The following is a 13559-nucleotide window of genomic DNA, read 5'->3' as shown; positions in this document are numbered from 1 at the left end:
TTTAAAAAAAAAAAATCATGGTTCTTACTTGTATCAGAATCTGATGGTGCTTTTGTTGAGGACATTAACAAAAGCTTCTTATGATCCAATTCTGCTCTCAGCCAAGGTTAATCTCTGACAAATATAATTGACTGCAAAGATAATATAAAGAGGGTCATGACTGATATAGACAGGCAGTCAATAAATCCATATGATTAATGCAAACTTTCTCAAACACAGCTAAAATCAAGAGATGTATGCAAACTTTTTCACTAAATGATGATAAAAACAAAACAGCGTTACAATCTGTTGCTGCTACAAGGGTGGATACGCTTCAATCAACACCGTAATCACTCATATCTAAGCGCATATCACTCTACTTAGAATCAAACAAACTAAGAAAAAGAAAAAACGAAGAACTTTATATGATAAAGAGATTTATGCAAACTTTTTCACTAACCTTATCGTTCAAAAAAAGTGTTCACAAATGTTTCGATCATCTCTCTTGTTCTTGTTAACTAGCTTTATCGATCTTGTTTCATCAACCCTGGTACACAATTTTTCCTTTAAAGTCAATAGAATACAAAAAAATAATAATACACATGCAAAAAAGTGAAGAATTATATGGTCAATATGCTAAACAGATCTAAAACTATGATGTTCTATAAAAAACTTTGATGTTTATTTGAATTATGGATTGAAATAGAGATTACAAAAGAATAAAAGTTAAAAATTACCAAAAAATTCCACAATTAAACATACCAAATTCGATAAACATGGAGTCATGGTTAAGAGAAATCCAAACTGAAAATTTGATAATTTACTTATCATTAGACAATTCTAGATTGAAATCGAGATTAAACAAGGACAAAATTTAAACATGCAAAAAAAAAAAAAAACACAAATTAACTTACCCAATTCGATCGACAAGGAGCAATGGAGAAGAGAAATTCAACCGGATTGAGCTTGAGATAGTGAAGAGGAGACCACCAAAACGACTAAGAAGCAGATGGATAGAAGGTGGAAGACAATGAAGATGGATAGACGGCGGAAGACGGTGAAGAAATCGGCGGAAGATGGTGAAGATGAAGAGAGATGGTGACGATGGAGAAAGACGACGGTGAGATGGTCAAGATGGAGAGAGACGACGGTGAGATGGTGACGATGGTGAGAGACGACGATGAGATGGTGACGATGGTGAGATACGGCGGAAGGGTTTTGTCGCGATTAGCCCTTTTGGAAAAAAATTTTACCTTAATTGGTTTCTTTAAGTGAAATTTCCCTTACTTTGTCAAAACTCAAAACAACAAATTAGGCCCACTCGATGAAGCTCCAAAATCGATTAATTTTACTGTTTTCTTAATTTCAGGAAACAAAAAATTTACAAAAGTTATCTAAAAAAACAATTAAGGGTATTATTAGCTAATTTTATATCATAAAACTTATTTAACCAAACTTTTGAAAAAAAAGTATAGATGGCCAAATTTTTGGAAAAAATTTTTTTATTTATAATTTTCCCATTTTTTAATTATAATAATCTCTGTCGATCAAAATTTAAATGAATTCGTACTTCGTATGAATATTTTTAAAAAGAAATTACTTTGATGTATTTCTATATTTTTCTTAGTAGACAATTTCAATCCATGGATGGGGATGCTGATGGGTTAATCAATAACCCATGGGCAGCAAAGTTTCTACGTTGTTCATCATGGATTGTAAAAACTTTTCATGCATGTATGTTTATTATACATATAGATATAGTTAGTTTCATTAACAACGACAAATGGAATAAATAAACGAGTACTGTTAACAATTGTTGATTTGTTGTAATAGACATGTTACGTGGATAACAAGCAAAATAAACGAGTTTCGTTCTTCTACAAACATGCATGTTGTATGTTTGACTATTCGTGCTCGTTCCCAATCTTATCACGTAAACCTTAGAAAATATTTAATACTATATATACTAGTAATACTAATACTACATCACATGAGAAATAAAAATAGTAATTTATATGATCTTCTCCGGTTGTCCCTACATATATTTATTTTTCATTTATGATGAAGATCCTCAAATCATATCTCAATATGTAGGGAGTAGAGACTGTTGCAATATGTAGAGGAGATCGTCTTGTCTTGTGGCCCTCACTAATTCCCTACTTTAAGCAAGCATTTCTTGATTTTTTTAAAAAAAATTCAAATATACGATTGTCATAATTTTACAAAGATCATATACTACCTTTTACTGTTAAATTTTTCTTTCTTGTTAATTTCATCCAAGATCACTTGTTTTTCTTTATTCTTGCCAAGCAGCAGATTAAGTAATAAGTATCATCATCTTATATAAACCTACCATGAGGATGGTTTTTTGGAGTCTTGATTGACCTATTCTCTAAGTTAAGGTGAATAAACAAAAGAACATAACATTGATCCCAAGAAAACACATAAATTGATCACCAACATATATATATATATATATATATATATATATATATTTATAATCTATATGAATAATGAATTAGAACAGAAACTGTAAAAATTCGCGATACAAATAGCGAAGATAATACAAAGTAGCCAAAAAAGTAATAATCTCAAGAACAATTAGTTTGTAAGTGGGACACGTGTCATCATACGTATGTTGCTAACAAGTTGTATCCCATTAAACTCTTCGTATTCCGCCAAGTCATAATAATGGGTTGCATACAGCTGTTTTTACTTCTCACTCATCTGAGCCTAGGAAGACTAAAGGGTTTTTTTACGGTTAAAACTCATATTATATCCTAATTAATCAACCTGTTTCACTTCCATTTTCATTTTCGAGAGTTAAGGCTTAATTAATCGATATGGCGAGTACCTCAAGCGATGAAGATGATTCAAGCGAGATTCACATTCAAAAGAAGCAACGAACAGAGGATAAAACATGCTCTGCCATGATGTATCTTGATGTTCTACATTGTCCTGTCTGCTGCGAGTCACTCACTACTCCTATCTTCCAGGTTACGTTTCAGATTGTTTCTCTCCTTTGGGTCCCTTTTTTTTTCATATACAAGATAGTATTTTGGAACTGTGACTCACTTAGATGTTAAAGGCAGAGACTTTATAATTAAAGTTACAATCTTTATTCAGAGATTCATCTTCTTGTTCTTGGGTATGGTTAGGTGATATAATAAAATCAAGTTAGGTTTTTCTTCCAATCTTGTTTTGATAGTTAAATCATTGGTTTAGTTTTCTTATTTTTGGTTTGCAGTGTGATGATGGGCACTTGGCTTGCTCTTCTTGCTGTTCCAAACTGAGTAACAAGTGCCATGCATGTGCTTTGCCTATTGGAAAGAATCGTTGCATAGCAATGGAGACAGTTCTTGAATCAACTCTTGTCCGATGCCCAAACGCCGAGTTTGGTTGCACGAAAATGGTATCTAATTGGAAAATACCAACTCATTTAAAGGAATGCACTCGCTCTCAGTGCTCATGCCCTGCATTGGGCTGTGATTACACTGGCTCATACGAGGATCTCTACAAACATCTTTTTCATTCTTCTTCTATCCACGATGTTATATATATGTTTTGTACTGGCTTCAGTTGTGGCGAAATCTTTGATGTCCGGATGAACATCAAAGTCAAAGATAAGAATAAGATATATGTTAAAAGGGAGTTCAAGAAGCACCTATTGTTTGCGGTGCAGTGTTTTAGTGAGGCGGATGGTGTGTATATAACTGTTAGCTGCATCGCACCATCTGCTCCGGAAGTAGGAGAGTTCTCATATCATCTCTCCTACACTGTGGATGGGAACGCTATAACTCACGAATCAACTGTGAAGAGACTTCTTGAATTGAGCTCCAAAAGACCTGAAGAGAGTTACATGAGGATCCCTCACAGTTTATTGCGTGGTGAACGGTTGGTGATGGAGCTTTGCATCAAGATGTTGAACAAAGAGTAAGAATGTTGGGGTGTGATGTAGAGAAGAAGCTCCTTTTAATATTGTGTTTGTAAACTCGCTCTATCTCGTCTGTTTTTTTTGTGATATATAAGAAGCTTTTGTTGGGTCAAGGTAGAGATGTGTGGATCGTAACTCGTTTGGGTTTGCATTTTGTACGATGATGGATGTTTGTTATCTGGTGGAATCGACTCAAAACTTGAATGTACATGTGTAACAAACCACAAAAAGAAAAAAGAAAAAAAGAAGTGTCTATGTTATATCATACTATCATAAGCATCTAATCAACAACTTCACTGCTAAACAACTTGAACTTATTAGCATCAAGAACTAGTTTCCTAATGGAGGAGAAAGCACCCATGAGCCCCGCACAAGTGAACACAACCATTATCGTCATGTTTACCCAATATGTGAAGCTCCGTTTCGTTGGCTTATAGGTCATGTTGTATAGAAGCATAGGCAGCACGAAATCGAGTGGGATAAACCCAAACGCTCCTACCACCGCGTTTATATCACCAAAGAACGGTAGCATCGCTGCCATGAATCCGCAAAACGCCATATATAGCGTTCTTAGTATCAATCGAGGCACAAGGTTACGTCTTGAGAATATCCCTTTGGTTGTATCCGCTGATTTCTTCTCCATAATCTCATACGCAACTTGAGAATACACCTAACCAGTTTTACCAAAACAGAAAGATAGATCTTTACACGTTTATCTCACAGCCAAGTCACTTCCAAGTACAATCATACTAGTTAAACTTACGAGGCCAATGGCGAATAGCTGAAGAAGAACAAAGATGACCGCTAAGCCAATGACCACGATAGGAGCCAGAGTCGGTCCTTCATCAGGCATCAAGTTGTTGAGAATATTAGAGCTAGAATTATTACCAAAAACCCAATATCCAGAAATAGCAGCAGAGTAAAACGTGAAGAAGATGACACTATAACACAACAATAGTCCTTTCAACATCTTCCCTGTGGCTGGTGGAGCAAGAGTTGCCTGCACACATACATAATTATCACATAAATCTCAAGCTCACAATAATTATAACAACGTTGTATACTGTTTTGAGTGGATAAATTTCTAGCTCACCTGTATTTCGGGTAGGATTCCATTTCCGAAAATAGCAGCAATGATCGAAATCGATGTGAAGGCACTGAAAACTTTCCCTGAATCCGAATGCTCTAGAGAATAGTCACGCTTAGGAGCATTTTTAGACAAACCTGTGAAAACCAAAACAGAGATATTAGTCTTAATTAGTTTTCAAACATTAGTAGTAGTTGTTTTTCCTGCGATAAACTGTACCAATGTTAATGCAAGCCCCAACGACGAGGAAAGTGTAGCCTAAGCTGAGAAGCAAAGACACAAAGTTAATGTGTCTAAGAGAGTGAAAACTTGGGAGCTGAGACAAAACAATCATGACAGCAGTCACCATAGCAATGAACTCGTAAAGCTTCAAGGACCCTTGTGGGTAAAGACTCGAGTACATTATCTGCGTAGTAGTAACCAAAACAGAGGAAGAAATAGATATTAAAATTAAACAATGACCATATCCGTACAGTTGTTAGTTCCTTGATTAGCAAGTAAGAAAGAGTTTACATACATCAAGACATTGACCAGCGAGTAGAATAGCACCAATACCAATTCCAGTGTTGATAGCTGTTTGGATAAAAATGACTACATAAAACATCCATCCAGATCCTGCACCACCACCATCACATCACAATTATATAACCGGTTAGGTGTGAAACCATGACATCAACAAATACAGAGAGACACGTGTGGTGAACCCAAGAAATAAGGTCAAAGTATCCAAATTGAAAAACTCGATCCAACCTTTACGGATTTTAACCAAAAAAAAGCAAAAATAAAATAAAAATAATAAAGATTTATTTTAGATACCGAGAACGTCGGCGGCGAGTTCACGGAAACGGATGTGACGGCGGCCGGATTTTTCACAGTGATCAAGAACCTTAGACATGAGGTAATAAGCGTAGAAAGTAACGAGTCCCATGGTCGTTAAACAGAAAAACCCTAACCACCATCCTAATCCTCTGAAAGCGTAAGGTAACGTCAATATCGTCGGACCTACGATCGCCGTCGTTAGATGAAACCCGGCGTGCCACCACTCGCCTGGAGAAATCTCACAAATCAGTTTCGAAATTCTTAAAAAAAAAAAATTGGAGTTTCAATTCATCAAACCATCTTAAAGATTGGAGGATCGGAGAAGTTATTTTGTTTACCTTTAGATTGGAGGACGAAGAGAGCTCCGGCATCGGATTCGAGTCGGGTAACAGGAAACGGGTCGGGTCTAGGAGGATCCGTCATTGATTGTGTGAGAAGATTCTTTCAGAGAGATTAAAAGAGCCAAAAAGTGATTTTATATGGGAATTGATGATGATGATGATGATGATGGAGTGCAGGGGTGTGATGTGGTGTTGAGCGTATGTTAGCTGGATATAGTCGTATTTTGCTAATATATAAAGTGTAATGTTTTTTAAAATTCCGTTTTCAATAAACCAACTAACCAACCTGTCATCACGGTGAGAAAAGGAGACATTTTTTGCATTTTCCCCTTTATTCGGAATTTTATCAATCTTATTGGCTCATGTAGTTATCATTATAACCAAATAATATATTCATAACCAAATAATATATTCTTTTTTTTTCTAACAATATATTCATAAACTTGAATGACAGAATTTAAAATTTTATTAGTTTTTTTTTCTTGTAGTGAGTTGTTTTATGGAGATAGGGCTATTTCTGTTGATAATACACAAAATATGTATTATGTAAATAAATTATAAATGGGTGTTTATCTTACAATATATTTTATATTTATCACAACAATTTTTTATTTTAGAGTATCTTGAAGAATTAATCAAGTATTAAATAATTTGAAATTTATAACATATTAACATGTAAAATTGTAAAAATATAATTATCTCCTTTAATTTCTTTTAAAGTTTTTAATAAAGGTTGAGGTATAAATCACTAATTTTATATGATGTGTATATCTACTAGGAAGAAAATGAGTAGTGAGAAGATAGAGTTGTGTTTAAAAGTTAAAGAATAAAAGATATGGCCAGCTGTACTTAATTTTCTGTTAACTTCGATTTAGGAAATATCAACCTAGTTAAGGAAATTGTTTTTAATACTATATTGATTTGATCTAACTCTCTAACACATCACCTACCCGTCTGGTCTGGCTGACTTTTTTTGTTGTTTATAATTGGGATTTTGGCCAGAAATGCCATTTTCCTCAAAAAACTTCTTACAAATGCCATTTTGTTTATTCCTTCTGAAAAATGTCATTCTCTCACATGAGAGGGAGATGTAAGAAGACTAAATTAACCCTTTGACCTAAAGAAATGAGAAAAATAAAATAAAATTATTGACTTTGGGCATGTGGTTTGAAACAAACAAAAATGGTGATNTACTGTTATGTTCACTTTATCTGCTATCTCTTTAATCATACCTCCGTATGTCTCGTGTGTCACCGTGAGATTTTTCTCAAGCAATGCTTGCTCCTCTAAGTGCTTAGCTTCTTCTTTCCTGAAAGCTTCTTCTTTCTCCGTTAGTACCTGTTCGGTTACTCTCAGTTTCTGGTTCGACAAACGTAGCTTAACCTCGATGTTACTGATCTTCTCCATGAGAGTTTCGATCTCGTCTCCTTTCATTTCCAGCTCGTTCCGTAAACTCTCCATTGTCTCTTCATGACCCACGATTGCAGTATCTCTGGATGTTACTTCCTTACCTTTCTCCGCCAACAATCTTTGGGCTTCTTTGTAATCCTCTGTTAGCTTATTAAGTGTTGCTTCACTTTCTTTGAACAGTTCGTTGATCTGCATGTGTTCCTCTTTCAGCGTATTGTAAGCAGCTTCTTGCTCTACCAATGCTTTCTGGACATCGGTGATCTGATTCGACAATTCTGATTTCTCTTGATTCTCTCTCTCAAGTTCTGCTTTGGTTTCGCTCTTCTGCACCTCTAGAGAATCAAGCTCATGCTTCAGATTGTTAATCTGCTCTGTTAAGGCCATTGTTTCAGAAGATGCTTCATTGATTTTATCTTGCATTTGAACGTTCTCTTCCGTCCTAGTTCTCAGCTCCTCTTCAAGCTCACTTTTCTGTTTCTGTAGAGTCTCTAACTCAAGTTCAAGACCCTTAATCTTCTCTGATAAACCATTTCTTTCTTCTAGAATATTCTCGTGATCTTTAACCTTGTTTCTGATCTCCTCTTTTAGATTTATAATCTGACTCAGATATTCAGAGATCTCCTCTGTCTTCTTTTCAAGTTGGATCTCGAGTTCTGCTCTCTGGCTATCAAGCGAGGCCACTTGCTGTCTCAGACCATTAATCTCATCATCCAAACGCTTAATCTGCACTGAGGCTTCCTCGCTTTTGCACACCATTTGTTTCTCCAACTCTTCCGTTTGAGCAGACATTGAATCTAGTTCTGCTCGTAGACCATCAACCTCAGCTGTCAAACTCTCAATTGAGGACGATGATTGCTTCTCGTTCTCCTCAAGTTTTTGAGTTAAAGCNTCGTCCACCATGTCTGCAGATCTGCGGTGTAGACAAATTATTTTGTTATAAATAGACATAAAACGGCAAACCAAATAAACAATTTAATGCATAAACAAATAGACAATTTACAGAATTGTGGACTATTATCTCCCCTAACCTGCTAGAGGCGCCACCAGAAAGATTTCCTTCGGTGTTTTGGGGAAGACTGAAAGCAAAAAAAAGGGTAAGAGTATAAAATCATAAACCCTAAATACAACGCAAATTAGTTGACTATCATCATACCAAATGGTGTTAGGTATAAAACCTGCAGAACTAGATCTGGCAGAGTAAGACGAATCAGACGGAGGTCTTTTAATTTTATGGCACCGCGGGCGGCTGAAAGAGATTGAGATGAAAGAAGATGAGAAACCGAGAGAGACAAAGATGGAAGAGGAGAGAGAGAGAGAGAATTGAGTTTTGGAGAAAGAATTTGGGTTATTGATCGGCGTTACGTTTATTGATGCCTATTTAATTGTCTGACTGATTTATGTCAACTTTCCAGAAAAGCAGAAAATAAGGAAAATAATTAGATTTGTGTTTCAAAATAAAATGAGGGTATAATAGTCTTTCTGCAATGAGACTGTGGCAAGCGGGAAAATGGATTGAGAGAAGTGGCATTGCCAAAAATGTTTGACACTGTACATGGCATAAGTGATAATATTCTCTTTATAATTCAACATGGCTGACTTTATTTATTGTTATATACAAAAAAAAACATTATGAAACCAAATTAAAATAACAGTAGTTCACACTCTAAATTTAAGTCGAGATACAACGACTGTTACTGCAAGATTCTAAGCGACGATATGTATAATTGTTTTTGTCAATGAAGGTGCAAAGATGATAGTACTACACTACTACTGTATATATAACGAATACCAAACAAGCGAAAACACTTGACTATACGCAACAGCAGCAGCATTAATCGTTCTATACAAATCCCATTTGTGTGAATCCCTTTATTCCCCCTCCCATAAAAACCACCACCAACTTTGCCCACAATAAAAACCAAATTGACTTTAAAAAGCAACAAAACTTCCACAAACAAATAAAATTGTACCGACACAAATACACAAAATGTACCCAACCAAAAATATAACCTCCCGACCAGCTTCTTGATTGACCCAATCCCCAAAGAGTGTTCGGATTGATGTGAGGTGAAACCAGACTTTTGGGGCAGAAGAAGAACAACGTACCGTGTTGTGGGTCACGAGCCCTTAAGCTCGCTGCGACACTCTTTGGCCTCGAGCCACAACGGTCTTTGACAAAACCTCCTCAAGATATTCACAACGGCTTCTGTGGTGATCGATCCAAACACATAACTGTCTTATCGCTTCTCTTTTCTCTTCTCCAAGTCCCATCAAAGTCTCTTTCATCATCTCCTTCTCTTTCTCATCTTCTCTTACTTTTACTCCAAGCTTCTTTATTTCTTCATCTTTCTTCTCTATCTCTTTCTTCATCTTCCCATTCTCGTGATTTCTCTCTATCACCCAGTTCGTCGCAGTCCACAGTATTTTCGATGCCTCCATTACCGTTTTCTCGTATCTCCCCTGTTTCTCCGTGAATTTTCCCGACACGGATTGAAACCCGTCTACTGTTATGTTCACTTTATCTGCTATCTCTTTAATCATACCTCCGTATGTCTCGTGTGTCACCGTGAGATTTTTCTCAAGCAATGCTTGCTCCTCTAAGTGCTTAGCTTCTTCTTTCCTGAAAGCTTCTTCTTTCTCCGTTAGTACCTGTTCGGTTACTCTCAGTTTCTGGTTCGACAAACGTAGCTTAACCTCGATGTTACTGATCTTCTCCATGAGAGTTTCGATCTCGTCTCCTTTCATTTCCAGCTCGTTCCGTAAACTCTCCATTGTCTCTTCATGACCCACGATTGCAGTATCTCTGGATGTTACTTCCTTACCTCTCTCCTCCAACAATCTTTGACCTTCTTTGTAATCCTCTGTTAGCTTATTAAGTGTTGCTTCACTTTCTTTGAACAGTTCGTTGATCTGCATGTGTTCCTCTTTCAGCGTATTGTAAGCAGCTTCTTGCTCTACCAATGCTTTCTGGACATCGGTGATCTGATTCGACAATTCTGATTTCTCTTGATTCTCTCTCTCAAGTTCTGCTTTGGTTTCGCTCTTCTGCACCTCTAGAGAATCAAGCTCATGCTTCAGATTGTTAATCTGCTCTGTTAAGGCCATTGTTTCAGAAGATGCTTCATTGATTTTATCTTGCATTTGAACGTTCTCTTCCGTCCTAGTTCTCAGCTCCTCTTCAAGCTCACTTTTCTGTTTCTGTAGAGTCTCTAACTCAAGTTCAAGACCCTTAATCTTCTCTGATAAACCATTTCTTTCTTCTAGAATATTCTCGTGATCTTTAACCTTGTTTCTGATCTCCTCTTTTAGATTTATAATCTGACTCAGATATTCAGAGATCTCCTCTGTCTTCTTTTCAAGTTGGATCTCGAGTTCTGCTCTCTGGCTATCAAGCGAGGCCACTTGCTGTCTCAGACCATTAATCTCATCATCCAAACGCTTAATCTGCACTGAGGCTTCCTCGCTTTTGCGCACCATTTGTTTCTCCAACTCTTCCGTTTGAGCAGACATTGAATCTAGTTCTGCTCGTAGACCATCAACCTCAGCTGTCAAACTCTCAATTGAGGACGATGATTGCTTCTCGTTCTCCTCAAGTTTTTGAGTTAAAGCTGAGAGTTCAGTTCCTCTCTCGTCCATTGACTTCTCAAGTTCTGTGATTCTTGCAACCATTTCTCTGTTTTGCGCTTCCAATTGCTCAATTACGGTGGTCTTGCTTGCAATCTCCCTCTCAAGATCTATTATACGAGAACGAACTGACTCTAGTTCCAGCTCAAGTGTCGCTACTGTTTCTTCTAGTTCCTTTATTTGCACCTGTGATTTGCTGTCCTTCTCTGTCAGAAGTAAAAGTTCGCCTTCTTTCTCAGCGAGCTGCTCCTTCAGTTTGGTCGAATCAGCTGTGAGTTCCTGTATCATGATCTGAGCCCGTTCAAGCTCATCTGAAGTTTCTGATAATTTCGTGGACATAGTTTTGCTTTCTTTTTCTGCAGCCTTCAGACTTTCGCTCGATTCTGAAACCCTGTGTTCGGATGATTCCAGTTGCGCTTCTAATTCTCTTAACTGAGTGGACGATTCTCTCTGATGAGTCTCATGGATATCCCTCAAGCTGAAAAGTTCATTGTCTTTCTCAGTGTGGCTCCCTTTTAATTGTTCCGACTCCGTCATAAGTTCTTGTATGGTGCTCTCCGCCCGCTTGATCTCAGTAGACATTTCTGAAATTCGCTGAGATAACATTTTCTTCTCTTCCTCTGAGCTGTTCAGGCTCTGGTTCAATTCTTCAACCTGTTTCTCTGCTGATTCCACCCGTGCTTCTAATTCTTTAACCTGACTTGAGGAGTCTCTCTTATAGGCCTCGTGTACCTCCACCAAACTAGAAAGCTCACTCTCTTTTTGTATGTGTGTATCTTTAGACTCTGCCAGTTCAGTCATAAGTTCCTCTACCTTGCTTTGGGCCTGTTTGAGCTCATTTGTAGTTTCCAAGATCTTTGAGGATATGGACTTGTTTTCTTCTTCTGCAGCATTCAGACTCGCATTCAAATCTACGACCTGTTGTTCTGATGATTTCAGTTGAGTTTCTAAGTCACTCAGTCGACTGGATGATTCTCTTTGATGAGTCTCGTGAATGTCCCTCAAACCAGAAAGTTCCTTCTCTTTCTCACCGTGGCTCTCTTTCAACTGTTCAGACTCAGAAATGAGTTCTTGTATATTTTTTTGTGCCTCTTGAATCTCATTAGATAACAATTTTTTCTCTTCCTCTGCATTGTCCAGACTCTGCTTCATATCTGCAAACTTTTGATCTGCTGATTTCACAAGTGCAACTAATTCTTCCACTCGACTCGTTGAATCTCTCTGATATGCCTCGTGTACCTCCACCAAACTAGAAAGTTCACTCTCTTTATCTTTGTGTCGGTCTTTCAGCTCTCCCAATTCATCCCTGAGTTCTTGTATAGTGTTCTGCGCCTGTTCAAGCTTGTCCATAGTTTCCAAATTTTTTGAGGAGATGGCTTTGTTTTCTTCCTCTGCATCCTTAAGACTCACACTTAAATCTGAGACCCGCTGTTCTGAAGATTCCACTTGAGCTTCTAATTCACTCACGCGAGTGGATGATTCTCTTTGATGAGTCTCGTGGATGTCCCTCAAACTGAAAAGATCTCTCTCCTTTACACTGTGACTCTCTTTCAACTGTCCAGACTCAGACACGAGTTCTTGTATGGTGTTTTTTGCCTCTTGAATCTCGTTAGAGAGTTCTGCTATTTTCTGAGATAGCCGTTTTTTCTCTTCCTCTGCATTGTTCACGCTTTGGTTCAAATCTCCCACCAATTTCTTTGAAGATTCCACTTGCTCTTCTAATTCTTTCACATCAGTTAATGAATCTCTCTGGTGAGTCTCGTGTGCCTCTGCCAAACTAGAAAGCTCACTCTCTTTCTCTGTGTGGCGGTCTTTCAACTTTTCCAATTCAGCCATAAGTTCCTGTATCGTGTTCTGCGTCTGTTCGAGCTTGTCCATAGTTTCCAAGTTTTTCAAGGAGATAGCTTTGTTTTCTTCCTCTGCAGCTTTCAGACTCGCACTCATATCTGAGACCTGCTGTTTTGAGGACTCCAGTTGAGCTTCTAATTCACCTGCTCTGGTGGATGAGTCTCTTTGATGAATCTCATGGATGTCCCTCAAACTGACAAGTTCTCTCTCTTTCACACTGTGGCTTTCTTTCAACTGTCCAGACTCAGACGTGAGTTCTTGTATGGTGTTCTGCGCCTCTTGAATCTCGTTAGATAGCAGCTTTTTCTCTTCCTCTGCATTGTTCAGGCTTTGGTTTAAATCTGCAACCAACTTTTCTGATGATTCGACGTGTGCTTCTAATTCTTTCACCTGAATTGATGATTCTCTCTCATGGTTTTTATGTAACTCCACCAAACTAGAATGCTCATTCTCTATTTCCTTGTACTTTTCTTTCATCTCTCCCAATTCAGAAATTAGTTCTTGTACGGTGGTCTGA

At 37.5% G+C, this 13559-nt stretch overlaps 3 protein-coding genes and 1 long non-coding RNA gene across 4 annotated transcripts in view; 1 reads left to right on the top strand and 3 right to left on the bottom strand.

Annotated features, from left to right (window-relative positions):
* On the top strand, positions 2735-4150 carry LOC104730509 (putative E3 ubiquitin-protein ligase SINA-like 9). Its single transcript, XM_010449687.2, has 2 exons — positions 2735-2975; positions 3227-4150. Exons 1-2 carry the CDS (start codon positions 2823-2825, stop codon positions 3914-3916), a joined length of 843 nt encoding a protein of 280 aa, XP_010447989.1. The 5' UTR covers positions 2735-2822; the 3' UTR covers positions 3917-4150.
* LOC104730518 (probable GABA transporter 2) lies at positions 4144-6356 on the bottom strand. The gene is made up of 7 exons (XM_010449695.2): positions 6158-6356; positions 5817-6047; positions 5518-5615; positions 5220-5406; positions 5007-5137; positions 4677-4913; positions 4144-4583 (listed from the first exon to the last, which is right to left on the bottom strand). The coding sequence occupies exons 1-7, from the start codon at positions 6240-6242 to the stop codon at positions 4194-4196; spliced, it is 1359 nt and encodes a 452-aa protein (XP_010447997.1). The 5' UTR covers positions 6243-6356; the 3' UTR covers positions 4144-4193.
* Positions 8460-8915, bottom strand: LOC109128919. The gene is made up of 3 exons (XR_002035278.1): positions 8724-8915; positions 8599-8646; positions 8460-8480 (listed from the first exon to the last, which is right to left on the bottom strand). It is a non-coding gene; the product is annotated as an uncharacterized LOC109128919 (long non-coding RNA).
* The window catches only part of LOC104730498 (myosin-11-like), a gene marked incomplete at its 5' end in the record, with an annotated part of 7972 nt that continues 3683 nt past the window's right edge, over positions 9271-13559 (bottom strand). The window contains 1 exon segment of the mRNA XM_019236289.1: positions 9271-13243. Coding sequence (XP_019091834.1) covers positions 9698-13243 — 3546 coding nt within the window. The 3' untranslated portion in view covers positions 9271-9697.

This window comes from Camelina sativa, chromosome 2 (genome assembly GCF_000633955.1).
Source record: "Camelina sativa cultivar DH55 chromosome 2, Cs, whole genome shotgun sequence".
In the NCBI taxonomy this organism is placed as follows: Eukaryota; Viridiplantae; Streptophyta; class Magnoliopsida; order Brassicales; family Brassicaceae; genus Camelina; species Camelina sativa.
The sequence above is the reverse complement of the archived record's forward strand: the minus strand, read 5'-3'. Positions and strand labels throughout refer to the sequence as shown.